Source organism: Molothrus aeneus, chromosome 8, assembly GCF_037042795.1.
Source record: "Molothrus aeneus isolate 106 chromosome 8, BPBGC_Maene_1.0, whole genome shotgun sequence".
Classification (NCBI taxonomy): Eukaryota; Metazoa; Chordata; class Aves; order Passeriformes; family Icteridae; genus Molothrus; species Molothrus aeneus.
This window is the reverse complement of record NC_089653.1, coordinates 16,217,717-16,236,937: the sequence shown is the minus strand read 5'-3', so window position 1 is coordinate 16,236,937 and position 19,221 is coordinate 16,217,717. Positions and strand designations below refer to the sequence as shown.

At 38.6% G+C, this 19,221-nt stretch overlaps 1 protein-coding gene across 1 annotated transcript in view; it reads right to left on the bottom strand.

The window, feature by feature from the left end:
• GRID1 (glutamate ionotropic receptor delta type subunit 1) overlaps positions 1-19,221 on the bottom strand; it is a 485,602-nt gene that overhangs the window by 203,918 nt on the left and 262,463 nt on the right. The window contains exon 4 of the mRNA XM_066554224.1: positions 15,096-15,301. Coding sequence (XP_066410321.1) covers positions 15,096-15,301 — 206 coding nt within the window. The remainder of the gene's footprint in view (positions 1-15,095; positions 15,302-19,221) is intronic.

Below are 19,221 nucleotides of genomic sequence, written 5' to 3'. Positions count from 1 at the left end.
TCTACACTAAACAAGTAGCCCTCAATTTTCAGTCTTTGCAGTTTCAGATTTCTATTGATCCCTGAAGGCTTAAGGGTAAAATTCATCCTTGTTTATACAGCCTCCACTTAATCCTGCTGACCCACTCAAAAGTGATATATCATGGTAATATTAACATTATGAATCTGCAGATGGCATTTCCCCTAATTCTATCAAAATTCTGTGACTCTGCAGCCCCTCTTGATGCTCTTAAACCTGTTAGGAAGTTAATTTTTAAGCACTGCCAAGAGCCCTTAGCATCACCTTCTGAAATCTCATCTTTACTCTAGAATTTCTCTTTTGCTACTGTCCCACGAGGTCTACTTTTTTTCTTTGATGTACAGTCAATTTTTTCTAAATATTTTCTCCCAAATAATTTAAAAAACTTTCAAGGGAACAAGAGAAAAAACAGCACCTTTCTCGCTCTCAGAAAAAAAAAAAATCTGCTCTTGTTTTGAAGAAAAGTGCAATAAATACACAAGCAGAAGGCCATTCACAGAGATGTCTAAGTGTCCATTGACTAGACACTCCAAATTTGACAAGGAAAAGACAGATGGTCCTCACCTGTGTGGGTAGAACTCTTGTTTTAGCATCAAATGAAAGGGCTGCCCTCAGAAGAGAGAGCAATGGAGAGCACTTCAAAAGCCCAGTACAGACCAGGTGCAAAAGTGGCAATTTGCACTTCCCACAGATCCACTGAGAAATTCGCTGCCATTCCACACCTTGTTCAGCCTAACTGTGGTCCTTGACACCAGGAGCCTGATGACATGCCCTGGTGGAGCTTAAGTGACTGAGTAGGGACACAGGACAGAAGGAAAGTATTTTATCACAAGGTTTGGAAACCTCTCAAACCAAGAACATTTCGAGTGTCAGAACAGAGAAATTTTATAGCAAGCACCAAGAGGAAAGCAAGGTCAAACTCAAATGGAAGGGACTGGCACTAAAACTCTGGCTACTTCTGTTGCCAGAATTCTGGATGAATAGGCTCTACTTTAACCTTTCCAGAAGCCATACTGCCAATAAACAGCAGCAGGAAATGCACAAACCCAGCCATTTTGATACAGTTCCCTTGCACATTAGAGAACTTCATGTACTCTTGTCAACAAAGAGCTGGAGGGAGTCTGCGTGGGATTTTCTTCAATAACATTTTGACATTCTTTAGGAGATTGAGCTGATGAGTGGAAATTCCCTGCTTGAAAGAGGGCAAGACACATGCAGCACTCTGCTACCTTCTCTCTTACTCTTGCCTCACATGCTGATGATGTTAGTTTACCCAGCTTTGTAAAAGACAAACCCCATTCCCTTGCCTTTATTCTTGTGCAGGACCAAGGGAGAACAGCACAAGACTGAGGGACAACGTGCACAACGACAAACAGGCAGGTTCAGGAGAAGGGCAGTGCGTCAGAATCACTAATTTTCTTCCTAACATTAAGATACTGTATGGAAACTGGTCATTTTAGGTGAAGGAAGAACCTGTTGATTAAGAAAAAGGGTTTTCAAAGTTTTCTCAAACACTCATTATATGGATAATTCAAACCCAAGACACTGACACAAACATCTGACTTGCCCAGTCATCTAAACTACCCCATCCACTTAAGCTTGCCTTGTTCTCATTACTTTGCTGTGATGTCTTAGGAACATCACTGGATTTTGTCCTTACATTTTTGCTGTGATAGCAAGAAGTTATCCCTGAAATATTCACATAATTATATATCTACTGCAAACAGATTCTCCATATCCCAAGTCTTGTTCTAGAAGATTAGCAACTGTTTTAGGACTGCTTATATTAACAAGTAAATAATGAGCATTAGCAAAAGCAGTGGCACACATGTTCTGATTTCCCATACTGCTTTGTCCTTATTAAAGCAATTGAAAAATTGTTGTATTCTTATTCTTTAAAATTCATTTAGTCTTTTTAAGGACTCAAGTACCAAAGTACTTTTCTAGCTCACAAATTTTTACTCTTTGTGCAGTGGGTTGGTTTTTTCTTACTCAAAGTCTACATTGCTTGGTCTCCTGATCCTTCCACAAGCAGCTGACACTGATAACAATGAAATCCAGAGCCCTTGGAAAGTTGCTGCATCTTGGCTGGAACACTGCTGAAGTAATAGTGATTCCATAAGCCAACAGGAATACTCATTTGTAAATCAATACCAGAGTGGGAAATTGAGAGGTGCCATTATGCTCTAGAACCATTGGTCTCTTGATTTAACTGTTTGCCCACAGCCACTGAGGGTGTTCACAGTCCGGTGTTGTGGTAAAACACAGTTCACTGTGTGCACTCTTAATTACAGCAGCAAGCATGAAAGCTTCAGTGGTTTAGTGAGATCTTGTGGGGTTTTGTGGTTTTGGAGAGGTTTCTTTTTAATAAATTTTTGGGCAAAGTGACAAGAATTTACTTGAGCTTTATACATAAGCAAAGCTCCCGGACACAGCATAACTGGGTCATTACCTCTCTGTAAAGATTTATACATACTCCTAATTCTCACTTTAGATGACCAATTATAACAGGGCAAATGTATCTTATTAAGTGCCTATGTAGATCATTTTAACATCAGCAGCACTACTATTTACTGTAAGGATCTTTGAAACTCTTTTATTTACCACGAGTAATGAGTCAAATCTATCACAAAGGGAAACTCTGGAAAGGGGAGTGAAATAAAAGAACAAAAGACATTAATTCTCTGGCTAGCAAAGTTGAATTTCATTTTTCAAAGTAGCAAAAACCAGACTAGAGATAAGAATTATGCACACCACACTCTGGCCACATCAACGTTGCTGCTATACCCCTGACATATGAGGCAGCTGCTATCAACAACAGGAGCACCAGTACAGACAGGTTAATTTAAACACATCCATAGACTTCCTACTTAGAAGACTATAGAGCTCAACATTCCCTTTTACCATCTCAGTAACTTCTCATTCCATGTAGCCAGTCAGGCCTTTCCTCTTCAGATGCCAGGAGGACCAGCCTTGAAATGCCAAAATTGGCTATTCAGCCTCAGGTTATTCACAAATTTATTGATGCTTTGACACTGCCACTGAGTCATTTCATTCAGGATTGCTTTCCTTATAATCTGGGACTGCAGTATTCCACAAATTTCATTTGGAAACCACAAACAGCAGTTTCTGCTCAAGTCACCATTAAACTGCAGAGAGTTCTGGGACCAAAGCCTGGCTGATGTTATCACTCACGCTAAAGCATTCCTCATGTTCCCTAAGAGATTTCTGTGCTTTGCCAGGACACAGCTTTGCCCTACTCACTGATAGTAAGGGTCTGACCTTTTTTTTATTTTACTTTTTGTGTCTTCATCATTCACAGAAAACTCAGGGCTGATGAGCCTCAGTGAGGCAGTTTTTCTACTCTGTTCCTGATCCATTTGGTCAGCATTGCAAATCCCCTGCATGAATAATGCCCAATTCCAAAGGCTTTTGAAGACACAGTTCTTCACCCAGTTTATGCTGAAAGGCACCAGCACTATTTGCAAATATCAGTAGAGCACATCAGAAATGGGAACAATCTTAATGAGCTGGAATAGAAAAACCATGAAGACCTCTCACTCTTTGGTTCATTTCTGCTCCAATATCTTTATTCTCCCTTTCAGCTGCACAAAGCACAAACATTTACTCTCTGTACTTTTGTATTTCCAGACATACAAATTCCTTCCTAAGTGACTGACCCGGGCATGGTATAATCTGCAAGTTGTACATGTACATATAGATATAAAATACATACTGCACATACACATTTTTATATGTATATTTATATTACATAAGCACATATATTTTACTCAGACATGCTCAGCACTAAACATAATGGTTATTAATTAGCTCTATTAAGTAATTATTAATTAATTTTATAGGGTTTTAGGGTCCTCCTTTTATTACTATTTTGTCTCCTTGGTATTATTTTTAGCACTTCTGCATGCCACAGTTTTTTTCAAATTGGACAGTTCCACTGCTTATTTGCCCTGGATGCTGTAACCACCTTATTTACACAGGGGCATTTCCAGTGCTAGGGTGCCTCCTGTTTATGGGAGCCATCAGGGATGAGTCTGTCTTGAACTGCACACTGATATTAAGAACTCATAACTGTATCCAGGCTGAAATGCTCTGTTTTCTAGGTGGGTCTTACTCTCAATCAAGATGCTTTCAGAACTGACATTGATTTTTAAAATACCTTGAATACAGAAAAATTAAAACTGTGGTGCAATGAGTTTTGTTTGGAGGACATCTTAATGTGTTGATGTACATCTTAAAATAATCTCTATACTCTTTAATAAAATTATGGAAAAAACTTGTTAGGGAACCTGTAACATATTCAAGTCAATATACTTTCATTAAACACACAAAGTCATTGTCATACACCAATGCTTCATTTTCTTTTTTTTCTTTACAGTATTATCTAAAAATAATCTTAATGTGATTTTTTCCTTTGGAAAGCTGGAAGCAAAATATGAATTATATATCAAGACCAATCACTCAAGGTGCTTTCCTAAAGAGTGTCCTTGGAACCCAGTTGCTATTTGCACACACATTAATAAAGTGCAAAGCTTTAAATCTGATTGCTTCAAGTTAAATGGATGGGTCAGTGCCAAACAAATTGATCTCTTTCCCAGTGCACAGTCTATAGCAAACTATAACTCCATAACAATGAAAGGACTCCATTCAATAAATATTCAATTCAATAAATAAATAAATAAAATACAGACTTTTAAAGTTACCTGAGCACCCCTTTAAATGCTCTTTAGGACTGTATGTGCAAGCTGCATTATTTACCGGAAACTAAAGCCAACATACACTATTTAAAGAGTTTTAATATTTGACACAGCATGTAGGGGTTAAAGGCCTCATGACTGGAAAAAGGATCCCTGGACTGAGAGGACAATGAGTTCTCTCAAATGAAACAACCAGGGGTCAATGGTGGCAAAGACATACCTGGCAGTATCAAATGAAAGGATGACCTTTTGGGCAAGTTCTTGGTTTGACATTTAGAACTTCAATCCCTGTTTCAGGTGACCTCAGTAAATTGCCTTCTTTCTCTGTAACCCCCATGCCCCAGCTGGCAAAAAAAGGGACTAACGACCCTCTACCTCCACATTTAATGTTCTGTAACAATAATCATTAGGTACCTGTCCCAACAGAAAGAGATCAACCTTGGAAATTGATCTTTAAATAAAAGCTATGAAAACATATCTTAACAAAACCCCAAACAAGCAGTGAACAAAAACAATGGCAAAAACAGCAAATCTCTGTACAGAAACCTGATTATACTTTTTTCTCTGCAAATTTCAGCAAGAAGACTTATTCACTTTATTCACTAAAAAGGTACTACTAAAAATGAAAACTATCAGAAATTATCCTTAGGACACAAAGTCCTTCCCCACAAAGGATACTGTCAGAGCTGCTTTTATTCCCTTAGCCCTCACACTGCAAAGGAAATGCTCCAAGACCTGAAAAACTTTTTTCTCTCTCAGAACATTTTGCACACAGGAGAAAAACCAGCAACAAAAACATGTCATTTCTACTGTCTACCAATATACAGCTTTGACTGGAGGACAACACACAAAGCAGCTGCACATCTGATAAGAGCTGCAAAGACAAACAGAGGCCACTCTTAATTTGTCATCCTGGGGCTCACACAGCCACCATCCAAAAAGGTGATGTAAAACCAAGCCCACACAAAGTGTTCCCACTGCCAGCCTGTCCCTTCGTTCCACATGTCCGATGCATTCCAGCCTTTGGAACCCTTGAGAACATCTTCCACATGGCTGCCCTCATAACTATTAGAAGATCTCACCACAGACCTTTACAGTAGTTTCTCCTTGCCCTGTTTCTCTCCCCTGAGACCAGAAAATCTTGCAGACCTGTCCTTTCTCACTCTCTTCAACCCTTATACCTATCACCCCATTCCTCCTCTCCCTTCCACCTGCAGTCCCTCTAACACAGGGTTCACTTGATTGAAACTGTTCCTACTGACATTCACTTTTTTAGCCACACTCTAAAATTGTTAGTCTCTCCAGCTGGACTTGCCAGAAGCTTTTAATAGAGTTGAAGGCATTTCTCCTTGATAAACCTCCTCTTCCCAACACCTCCATCCTGGTTTTCCTCTCATGACACCCCAGCACTCCAGGGAATGCTTTCTGTGAAATTGTGCAAGTTCCCAAGGAGGGTCCCACACTCATTCACTCTGTAATCTTCTTTCTTTACATTAACTCCATCCAGCAAGCCAGCTACCAAAAAAAATCTCCTGTCATTCATATGCTGATGAGTCTTTATCTATGTCTCTGTGAGACATTTTTCCATATTCCGGTCAGTCTAAACTGACTGCTTTCAGGATATCCCTAAAAGCTTCATGGGGATAAGGAGATTTCTCAACAATCTCCCTTCAAAAGGCAAAGAAAATCCTTTTTTTCAGTCAAAATGGACAGCCAGAATATCAGACCTGCCAATTTGGACTACAACACAAGTGTCATCTTTGACTCTTACTTTTCATCCAGGAGAAACGCAAAATCTCAGAGATTCTCTAGACATAATCTTTCTAATAAACAGGTTTTTTAATCCATCTGTAATGCAGAAATTCCTTTCCCAGCTCTGATGATATTACATATTGATTACTTCCAAGTTCATCTTTCTGACCTTAAGAATCACAGGCTCCTCTCATATCTCAGTGAAACTTCTGCTCCAAAGAGGATCTCTAGCTCCTTTCTTTGATCATTTCACCCAACTCTTCATATTGCTTCAACAGCTCCCTTGTTACCTGTCACATCAAAGATATGCTAACAATCTTCACTTCCAATACCACACAATTTTTATTCCCATCTTTCAGGTTATCTCTTACTCATCATGAAGATTCTGGCCTTAGTGTCAACGTCCTTCACCTACCCCTATTTATAAAAACATTTCCACAAGTATTTTTAAATCCTTCATTTGGTTTAGTTCAGTTTAATTTCTTATATTTTCAAATTTCTAATTTCTAAGATCATGGAATGAGGACACTTTGTGTCCCATAACAACATTCATTATCAATCCCTTTTACTCAACAGATATCTTTATCAGTCATTTCTTGCACACTGCAAATTCTTTAGGGGCACAAATTCATACTGCACCCAGCAAAACAACATCCCAGTTCATAACAAGCCACTCAAGTACAGCAAGCACAAGCACACCAGTTATAATAGCACCAAGAAAAGTAATTATTAGCATAGGACTCCACTCCCTTTCCAAAACAGCTCTTAAACCCTTGCTAGTTTTGTGGCATTTGCCACCCTCCAAGGTCCCAAGGTAAATGAAGTGACACCTGGCACTTGGAGCTGACGACACTCCACGCTGTTCCTCTGACACAGAACACTCCTTGCCTCAGGAAAAGGCAATCTCCTTGCACAGTTACCACTCTGTCTCAAGTTATAACCTTTATTTAATCAGATCTATCTGCTTGATGAACAAGGCTCCCAAACATTTCTCCCCTTGCATTTGCAGACTGCTCCCTCGACCCTCTATTTTGGATTTTCTAGGAACTCTACCCTTTGAGCTGTGAAGGAACAGACAAAACACTCAGTGTTGTTTCCTAAACAGGGGGAAGAGCCCCAAAAAGGCTCACTCTCACACCTACACTGGGTGCACAGAACTGGAAGAGGAACACAGCACCAGTCCTAGGATGCCTTCCTTGGGATTAATCTTAAACCCATGTAAATCTCACCTGAGCTCTTCTCTCCTACAGAGCACTAAACTGTGTGCTGCCAGCAATTAGTAAAGGCTTACATTGATTTTTTAATTAGTTTGAAACTAAAAATAAGTCTTGGGTAAATATAATTTTATTTCACAGGCTAAAAGCTGCTAAAACCTCCTGTGACAAGATGCCAAGCAGGTGTAAATTATTATCAGCAATTATTACTCATCCCTTCCAAGGATAATGGCCTTCTTCTGTGACCTCTGGGACAGCAAACAAAATGGATCAGTGATTTTCTCAATCCAGCACAACAGGTCTAGAAGTGTGTTTTAGGGGAGAGATGACTGTGCAGAGTCCTGTACTCCCAAGTCAGTCCCTGTGCTTAGAAACTTGGAAATAGCCAACCTGTACCTGTGATGTGCACACCCTGGTGTTGTAAGTTCAAAAATTTAATATTGAATAATTACAGTATGTAATTTCTAATCCTCAAAGTCAAGCTTCCCCAGAACAGTCAGCTAAACGATTCACTAAATTTATATGAAAAAGTAAAGCTGGAAGATGGTAAATAGCTTCTTTATGGCCATTACTTTTCTGATTTTTGTAAGGCAAACATATTTTTCTCATGTATCTGTGCTGCTTCTGCCAGTGCCTTACAATAGGCAAACACTGGTATAGTGATGAAATGCAACTGCAGGAGCCTATTTTAAAATTAATCATCCATAATTAATTAGTAATATCTCCTTTCTGGCAAATTATACCTAAATTGCAGAAAATTATCCTTGCTGAGAATGATAAAGTCATCTACAGCTTTGCAGCATTTCAGAGAAACATTTTGCATATATTTATGTATTATAATGACCACAGATATGTCAGAGTATTCAATTCCATCTTGCACTATAGTAAAAATACAAATGCATGGGAACTTTATCTTTAAATTTCACAATATTCAAGGGGTCACCCAAACAACCTGAAGTGAAATAATTTGGAAAACAGGTCTATGAAGGAGTAGGTGGAGAGAGGGTTAGTTTTTGATAGCCTTGCTATTTCAGTGTCCACTAGACCTGTCCTGTCTCAGCTCTGGCAAAAGCCAGCACTGAGTGCTTTAAAGGCAGTCCTGAAGAAAGTGGATTGTCTGTCCCAGTACAACACATGTCTGTTTCCAAATCATTATTAGATCCTGCTCCTTCCAAAAACCCCAAACATAAATTGTCCAAAAACCCCAAACAATAAATGTCTGCCTCTGCTGACAGATAGAATCTTCCCTATTTTAAGGTTAAATCTCTTCAGAATTCTACATCAGCAAATAAAAAATAACAAAAAATGTTGAAAAAAATGGCTTATTAAAAAACATTAATGAAGCTCACAACACAAATGAATGTTAATTTAAGATTTTTTAACAATTTTTTCAGCTAGATGTATGGCAAAGTTTCCTTTGGACTTGATATCCTTATGTGTGGACAGCATCAAAATTTTGAAATGACTCATGTTTTAGCAGTTGAACACCTGCAATGAAATGAGGACCCAAAAATGCACTGAGCATGAAGCGTTTGGAGCAGGAGGAAAGCCTGGTTCCTGTACATTCAGATTTAATGACATTTAAAAATGCATGATCCTCTATGTATATGTACCCAGTCATCAGATTCAGAAGATGAGCAGTGAAATCAGGTTCTTTCACAGCAGACATCATTGCTGACACAGAGAGACTTGGTAAAACTGCCAGTAAAGCAGTATTTAGACTCAAAAGGGCTTTGTGCACCTCCGGCCAGTGCATCCAATTTCCGTATTTTATTTTGCTCAATTGACCCACAAAGACTCACAAAACTGCTATCAGCTATTGCTAGATACACAAAACTGGATGCAAGCCTCCTGCCTCTCATGATTTCAACATTCAGGTTCAAAATCTCATGCAACATTCTATGGCGTAAAAAAAATTAAAATTGTCACTTCTACCTGCAGTAGTAAAAGGAATTTCATTTAAATGAAGCTGTGTGAGCAATTCATAAATCATTTGTTCAACAATTTTCCCCCCTCTTCACAGTGTCTACAAATCCATGTAATTGAGTGTTCCAAACACATTTGATTGGGATCCCTGTGAGAATAACCCCATCCCTTGGATTAGTCATTGTGAAGAAAAATGTAGGAGGGTTTGTGTTTTGGGAGGTTTTTTGGCCCAGTGGAAAGAAACTTGCTTCAAAGCCAATTTATACCAGAATGGGAGGGCTTTGTTTACACTTAAGTTTTAGCAATTCAATGAGGTTTGCCTGGGCTTTAATTATAATTATTATTCTCTTTAAGCACAAAGAGTCTTTGCATATTGAAAATGTCAGCAATAGCAGACAAGATTTTAGCTCTAAGGAGGAAATAGAATACCAGAGGAGGATTTAGAAGAAATAAGGTGGGTACAATTTAACTTGAACTATTGAAAGAAGAATGGATTATTTCTACCATTCTGTTAGCAGCACTCACAAATTACTAGCAGCTCTTTAAACATAGAAATTGCCTTCTAAAAACAGAAGAGGCATTATTTTTTCCCAAAATTATTGAACAATATTTTGAGATGTTTGTATACTGTATATAAAACAGAGGTATGGACTAATATGTTGAATGTTTGTAACATAAATTAAAAAAAAAAAAGAGAGAGAGAGAATTGAAGTGCTAAGTGCCAGAATATTAATATTGAACTTTTTTCCTGTTAAATTCCGAGAAGTTAATGTCCCTGGAAAACTATTTCATACAATTGCTTGTGGGTGCAAATTGTTCAAGATGCCACAAAATACTTCATTCAGCTCCAGTCAAGTAATAGCAAGTCACCAACTGCAGGAGGGAAAAGAGAAGGCTGGAGCAGGGTTCTCGAACAGGTGCCAACTGAGAGTGCTCTGGGAGGAAGGAGCCCAGCATCTTCAGTGGTCAGGATTGAAGGAAGGCCACAAATCACTGTGAAATGACCCCAAAAGCCCAAACCAAAAGCAAGATATCTATAAAGAATCACTCAGAACACTTAGCAGGAACTAGGGTGAAAGAGAAATAGAGAAGGCTTTGCTTTCCAATGAGGACACTGAGGTGATCATATAAACAGGGCAGAGATAAATTACAGCTGTTTAACACAGTGTTTTACTGGAAATTTTTAGCTTCAGCTCAGATTGGAATTGCTGTGATTCACGTAACCCTGCCACATTGATAAAGCAGTTTTGTATTAATTTTTAAAGGAATTAATCTGCTCTCTTTTATTATAGTCTTCTTTTTTTAAACTTGCTTACTATCCTAAGCACGCAGAGAGTTCTGCTTTGGGCTGCAGGGATATGCATAGAACCTTCCTGCAGTCAGCTCACCAGCTTACAGGCAAGGCAGGCTCACAAGGAACTACAGCACCTTCAGAGATCCACCTCAACAAAAACATTTTTCACTTCAGTGAAGCTGCCAAAAATACAAGTAATGCTGAGTTAAAGGTTTTGTAAAGTTGATAATGCCTTCTATATTCAAGTCAATAACTACATGCAACTGTGTTATAGCCTCCATTTCACTGGTGTTCAAAAGCAAAGGTTGTATATAAATACTGCAAAGAAGGATGAGTAAAGTCTCTGGAGCAATTGATATCACCTACATGTATAAAGGCAAATCCTATTAAAATACATATCCCAAATAAATCATGTATTCTTGAAGAATTAAGAAACCAAACCCTCCACAGAGGTCAGGAACTGCACACCTGCCACAGGAAACCTGAGAAGTGCTGAACTACAAGATCTTTTCCTCCTCTTCAGATAGGTTGTATATAAAAAGTACAAAGTCTAAACTTATTCACACAACACATGTTTCCTGGCAGAAGGGCTCCTGGGTCACCCAGAACATCCTGCACAGCAGTTCAGGACAAACTGCTAGCCTGATTTACCACAGTGTTTTATCTGGTGAGCTCTTGAACGCCCCTGCAGGACGATGCCTCGCTGAACTCTCCTGCCCATCACTCCCCTTGTCCAACTGACCTCCCTGTTAGAAAGCATTCCCTCTTTAGCTTCGGGTCATTGCTTCCTGTCAGACATCCCATGATCACCTTAAATAATTCCTCCTCCTCTGCTCATGTTTCCTCTCAAGTGCCTGGCAGCTCTATTCCCCCAGGCAGGCTGTATACAGCGTGTTCCTGAGGCCTCTCCTCAGAGGTCGTGCTCTCCCATCCTTTCATCATTTTTTTCACCTCTTTGAACTTCTTTCCATTTATTCATTTCACTGTACAGCCCTAATGATAAAAGCAATCCACACAAATAATACCTCTACTTGCAACTGAAAAAACACACCCATTGCTAAGTGAAAGAGGCAGGTGAATCCTCACTGTCTCAAGGAGGGAGCCTTTTGAGTCTCAGGTTCCTATGTCTGGGCCAAAGAAACTAACAGAAAAGGTAAAAGTGCTAAATCTTCCCATTTCTGAATTATCAGTTTTTCTTATCATCTTGCAAGTGGATCACATGCTTTTCAAAATATAAAATTGTTTTCCTGGCACACATACACCTGTTACAACTGAGACAAATATATCTGGGATTTCTACAGATGGAGAAAGGAACGTTTTTCTCAACTGTTTAAGGAGAGACACTCTTTAGATTAGGTCTGCTTCAGTCCCTAAATGCCCTTTTAATGCATAGCCTAAGATAGTTAACACATTAAATAAATGCATTTACCATCCCTATTCTGAATAAAGGCGGATTCCAGGTTTATAGCAATACCATTGAAAAGATGTTTTTCCTTTTCCTCTCCATTCTTACAGTCAAAGCAGTTTCATAACAAAACACTAAATCTTGAAAACTTAGGAAAGATCAATAATTTCTACTGCAGTAACCTTAGCACATGACAGAACCAGGCACTGAGATGTTAAGGCAGTTAAATGAGAACCATGTCTACATAAAAATTAGAGAAATTAAATTCTTCCACAATTCAAAAGTTTTTCACACACGAGATGGCAAAGTCCCCTAACTTTGTACATCCAAAATCAGATGAGATCTCTCTGGCCCACCCAAGAGGTTATGAGACTGAAACCCAGACTTGTATTTTTAGAAAGAAAAATCTATCACTTGCAGTATCAAACATGGCAAAATAGATCTTGTATCAGCTTCCAATGGCTGGTGTCTATGACTTCTGCTAAGAAAAATCTGTTAAATCTGCATATTTCAGCTTTCATAATCCAAACACTGTTCTTATTTTTGTTCTGCATTTCACCAGAGGGTTGGTGTTCAGCACCTGGTTCAGCATATGAAGATATGCTATTAGCCAACACATTTTTACAAAAATCTGGTTGAAATTTGTCAGACAGTTTTCCCTACTACAAAGTATCAACTCAGCAAAACTGAAAATCTTAATAAGAAACTTCTTTTTCACATGAAATTTTCCATTTCCAAATTTTAAACCTCTTTTTCCTCAATTTCTTTTTCTAACGAGTTGAAGAAACAAGAAAAAAATATGTGCAAAATCTAAAAATAATACCTTACATTTCCTTCTACCATTACTACTTAGAATTTTTCAGAAGGCTTTCTTTTTCAAAAAAAAAAAACTGGAAAAAAAACCTTTTAACAATTTCCAATGGTTAGAGTGAGATTGATAACAACAGTAGTTAGTATAGAGCAATATTTACCTATAGTAAAAAATACCAACTGTGGAATTGAGTAAAGCCATCAAAGGAATTTACTGCCACACATTGTGAGTGATGCATTTCAGTAAAATACATAAAAATGCGTATTTCATTTAAGCTGCAGGTTGTTATTCTAGACTCCCTGAAAATGTGCTGTAGATAATTAGTTGCACTTATTAACTGAGATACTGAAGAACAGCAGTCATTGTAACTCTCCACAAAATATAAGTTCACTCTGGGAAGGATTCTCCCCTACTCTGCACCTTGTATCTTCGAGCCTTTGGAGAATTCCTTTCTAAGATGTAAATTTTCTCTTCTAAAGCTTTTCTGAATCAATCAAGATTCAATATAGGAAGATTGCCAAATAAATTACTTTTCATTTCTGCCCACTGTTAAACTCCTGCAGGGAGCTGGAAATATATCAGGGTCATTAGTCTTAATGCCTATAATACACAGTGCTTTAAGGTGAAGTGAGCAGTAAAAGAGTTTAATACAGTTTAATACTGGCCCCTACCCTGGAGACACCTCAGGGCTCTGACAGGGCACTCACCTGACTCACCCAACAACCCCAAAGCCCTGTGTGCTCAAGGGGGACACAACTGCCACCCAGCTGGGGTCTGAATAAAACATTTCCCTTTAACCTGCTTTGGAGAGTTTGTTAGGAGTCCCTGGCAATGTGCATTTCTGCTGGAGCTCTCCTATGAAAACAGCTGACTGAGCTGTGGAGAGCTGCACACACTTAGAGAGCATACAACTCCCTCATTCTTCTGCTGGAAATGCCTGTGTGTGCACAAACCTGAGCAGAATTTATCCCTCTGCTTATTCTTTTCCAAACTACCTATTTGCCTCATTTATTTAAGGTAAAATTTACCTTGTTTTTTAAAAAAGTCACCAATGAACACAAATGTGGGTAATTTACTAAGGCTAAGGCTGTTATGGTAAAAAAAACCCTAATGAGCTAATTTGAGTTGATTTTTTTTAATTTAACAGGCTTTGATGGAGCAAAACTGATAATTGGAAACACACCCCATCCACATTTTAATTTCTTGGTTCAGTCATATCCCCGGTTAGTTAAAAAAAATTCAAACCCCTACTTTATTGCCAAAATCTTAGCTAATGAATAGAAAATCTTAGCTAATGAATAAAATTAAACTGAGGCTCAAATTCTCATTCTCAACTCTGACATAGAAAGCACTGTAAAATAATTCATTATTTAATATTAAGAAAGCTGGATAAAACTAATTAATGCCAAAACTTAGCCCACAGCACATTAATTAAAAGTTTGCCCAACAGCTACCTCCCTGTCCTAATTAGCATCCCTGATTTCAAGAAAGCACTAAGAAAAGAAGACAAACATATAATTCCAACTTTATATTTCATAAAAGATCTCTTTGATTCAACTTTCAACCATCAGTAATGTGCCCATTTAATACAAATTGGGAGACTTCCACAGCAAAGACAGCTCTCTCAGGCACATTGTGTTTCATTTCTAATAGATTATTGCAGATTTTCTGGTCACTCATTAACAGTGGTTGAAATCCAGGACAAAAGTATTGATACAGAAGACAATCAGATAAAAATGATTGCCCCCTACAGAGCTGTGTATTTTATTATATTATATAATATCTTGCCCATATTGCCTCATTTGCATTAACCACAAAGCAAGCATTCCATGGAGCATATGACACTTGAGTCTGACAATCTTATTTGACATTAAGCAACCAGCACTGTCAAAAGGGCAAAACATGGGTCATAATCCACATTTCTGCAATGTTGATGATAAAGAAAATGTGCACTGACCTCATTAATGAAAGTCTGGGCTCCCCGTGGGCTGAGGAGGAGGATGGCCCTTCGCAAGGTGTCCCGGTAGCGGTTCAACTCCTCCGTTTTCATGGTGGTGAAAAGGTTGGAAAACACTCTGCTGATGTTCCTGTCCACTTTTTGTAATGATACATCAAGTCCCAGCCTGGAGGCCTGGTCAAGAAATCCCTGCAGCCCACGTATGTCTGTAACACAGAAGGAGGGGGGAAAAAAATTAATTAATTAATTAAAAAGAGAAAAGAAAAAAGCCACTGTATGAAGATCCTCCAGTTAGGCAGGCAGCACTAATTAGGTGGAAAAGACTTTTTTTAAACTTTTTTTCCTGCAGTGCGCTCTGAAGAAGAGTATTCCACAAAGCCATTTTTCATAGTGAGTGCCAACAGGGAAACTCCATCAATTGCCTTTCCTGAGGTCTGAGAACAACTCTTAGGAAAAGCCAGTTCATGCATTTGGGTGACTCTGCAAGCCTCCCCTGAGGCTCAAAGCTATGGGGTTTAACACTGAACAAACAAAGTCCCACTCCAACAGAATCACAGGTCAAATGCAGAAATTTGGGAGCAGATAAATGAGCAGGGGATAAATCACTCATACCTAAACTTCTCACTTTCTATACCCTCACCCAGTTGCTTTTCCCAAGGAACAAATACAAGATCCAGAACATACACAGCCTTCCTTTTGACTTACCGTTTTTCCTCCTGTCCTGGAAATAACCTGCCTAATCACAGATTTTCCATTTATCCATAAACTCATAAAAGAATACACAAAGCCCCAGTGGAATGACAATATATTTAAGTGTTTAAGAACAAAACAAAGTGGTTCAAAGCAGAGAAATCATGCAAACAAGCCCCTTCAAAATATATTCCTTTGAGCTCTGGGCCTCAACTTCAGGATTATTTGAAAAAATATATTTTCCTTAATGATATTTTTGGCCATTAACATGAAGGAATGCATTTCATATGTTCATGATGAAATCTGCTTGCTCAAACTGTATTTAATCTTCATTTATACTCTCAGCATATTTCTCTAATAAATGTCTAAGGTTTTATTTTGTAGTGAAATTTAGAATAAGAAAAACATCTAAGCTTATATTGAACCAGGTTGCTCTCAAAATTAGCAGTGACTTGATCATAGCTGTACCATGTCCTTGGAAACCCTTGATTTTATGGGAAAAATGTCTAACTTGTCATGAATAACAAAGTATTGAAGCCTTTCACATTCATTTCTCACTCTTTTGTCATTAAATTTCAGCTCATGGGTGAAGCCAAATGGTGGAAGTTAGAGAAGGTTTACTGATCCCATAGTGAAACTTTCTCTTCAGAAAATGTCACTGTAACTAAACAATCTCCTCAAACTACATAGTACCAGCTGGTGGATAGTTTGGGGTTTTTTAAGTCCTGAAGTAGCCACGTTGTGACTCTGCTCAAGTCAGAGGATGGAGCCCAGTCCAGCTGCAGGCAGCAGCACTCCCTGCTGCCACACCTGAGAGGGCTCTTAGACCACCCCTGAACATGGTCTTTCATGGGCACAGAATGCACAGGTGGAGTCCTTGTCATCCCCCTTAAAAAATGACATATGAAACCCAACATAAGTAACATCTTGTGAGGATACACCAGTTTAGCTCATGTGCAAGTGCAATATATTAGGGTCAACTACCAAATGTCAGATCAAAAAAAAAAAACAAGCTGCCTTGAGTAGCTTCATGCCTCTATCCAAACATGAGAATGCTTGTTAATATGATTAATTTGGCTTCAAAAATCAGCTGAACTGCAGAGAAACATCAGAAATCGTAGAAACTAAGCTTGGGGTGTGCCAACCACAGCAGAGTCCCTCTTGTGTTTTTAATTTTGGTTTGGTTGACATGATCATCCAGCCAGCCAGCCACACCATCAGGAAAGGTGCACTCATGAGGGCTGTGCTGATCTTTTCCTGCTCAACTCAGGCAAGTCTATAGCAGCTTTGTCCCACTGTCATAAACCTTAGACTTGCTCACCATCCTAAATTCCCAGTCACAGGGGAATTAAATCCCAGGAATGGGTATATTGTTATGCAGGTATTTCTGGAAAGCAACAGAGGACTTCAGCACTTGTATAACTGCTAAACATTGCAGGTGTGCTAAAATAGTGACAAACAACTTTAATTTACAGGTTAAAACATATCACAAAAGTTGTCAAAGTCAGTTTGGATTTTGTGAATTTACATTCATTAGACAGCATTCATTACTATACCTGTGCAAACTTTCTGGATATGTGTGACACAAAACACAAAGATTTTTCTTTCAATGATGTTTAGTCCTTCAAAATGAGTGCTGTGCTTAACAAGCAGTAAGAAAATTCCCTTTCTCATGGTTTAGTAACCACTTGTCTTTCTGTGCAAACCTCCAAAGGAAAGCTGTTTACAGAAGATTAACTGTGCTGATACTGCTCTGGGGGGTTTTGCCTCACGTTTTCAGCTGATCTGGTGAACTGCTGGTTAGAAATGTTCTTGTAGACAAATGCAAAATGCTTGAGGCACTTGGTCAGACTATCTGGACTTAGAAGGGCATGGTATATTCCCTTTCAAACCCTTCCCCCAAGGAAAATTAAAATGGACTATTCTCCAGTTTGAGAAATGGAAAGGATTCTGAGTTTTTCCAGCTAGGTGAGAAAGCAAAATCTGAGATGGATGAGATTGTCCAAGCTCAACTGTGCAAGCACAATCTGTGAGTTTTTCACAGATATAAGTGAATGTGAATTTATTCAGTGTTGGCAATTAGAAAGGACTGTGTGATGATGCCTTCCTGAATGCTGACATGCCTGCTCCAACTTGACACCAGGAAAAAGAAGGAGGCTTGGTGGGAATTCAAAGGTGGAAGTGGGAACTGAAGAGAATTGTTTGAAGAGGTGACTAACAATTTTAGGTGCCTACATAATGGAATCTTTTTCCACAAATAATTATTCACAACAATTACTAAGAGGGCAATAATTTCTTAAAATGTATCAGTACACAAATACACAAACACATGCCTATATGCAGGAGCATCTGTTTATAAGACATAATAAATTAGGCTCAGACTTATTTTATCTGACATCACACAAGGAAGTGAGTGCCCTCATTTTTTCTCCTTCATTTAGAAGATCACAAGTCCATGCAACACTAAAGAAAAACTGAGCTTTGCTCCACAGCAGCTGAAACTGAAATATTCACAGGTACAGTTATGAATTTCTTTCTACTTCTCATAATCTATGACTGTTAATCCTTCATTTTCTTCAACACTAAAAGGAGTTTGATACAGTTCACATAGAATTTTATTAAAATAAAGGGTTCTATAAACAGTTTTGTCTGTTAAAATACAATTGTTTACTGTCCCTTGTAGTCTTAACAGTGATTATTTTATTAAAAAGTTTGGATTCTAATATTAGAGAGTTCTCCTGGGCCATTGCTGAAGAAATAATTCCTTGTGCACATTCATTTCACACTTTGTAGGCCAAGTATAGCAATCCAAATTCTCACTTCAGCCTTGAACAAAGGACAGACCAGTTTGATGTAGGTACACAACCAACAGCTACCTCTGCCTTCAGTCTTACAATTACTTGCTTTTCTCAGGTTGTAGCCCACACTTGGCCTTTGAAATCACATAGTCATACTTTAATTTTCTAATTGCCCCTCTGATTTTTGCATGCTCAGCACGAGGACTTTCAGAGGCAATATTTGAACATTTCCTATAAGAGAAGATCAGTTGCTTGAAGAGGATGAAACACTTTAGAAGGAAAACTGCACTAGAGAAAATACACTTCTCATACAAGGGATCCATGACACCACACAATAACTGGCTAAGTTTACAATACTCTTGTGTCAACCACAACCATGGAATTAGCAGGCTGGAACTGGAACCAGGAAAAAGTGAGACAAGTTAAAAAAAAAGGCAAATTACTTATGAACTTTGTGCCTCTTCTGTTACATCTGACCAGAGAGAGAATAGAATCTCTGTGTCTGAGAGCCTTCATCCTAATGCTGACAGGTAAACCACATGTGCAGCTCTGACAACAGGAGCACAGGACAATTTTAGGGATAACCATTACAAGGAGGGAAGGAAAGCCTTGATACACTGCTAAGATACGAATTCTGT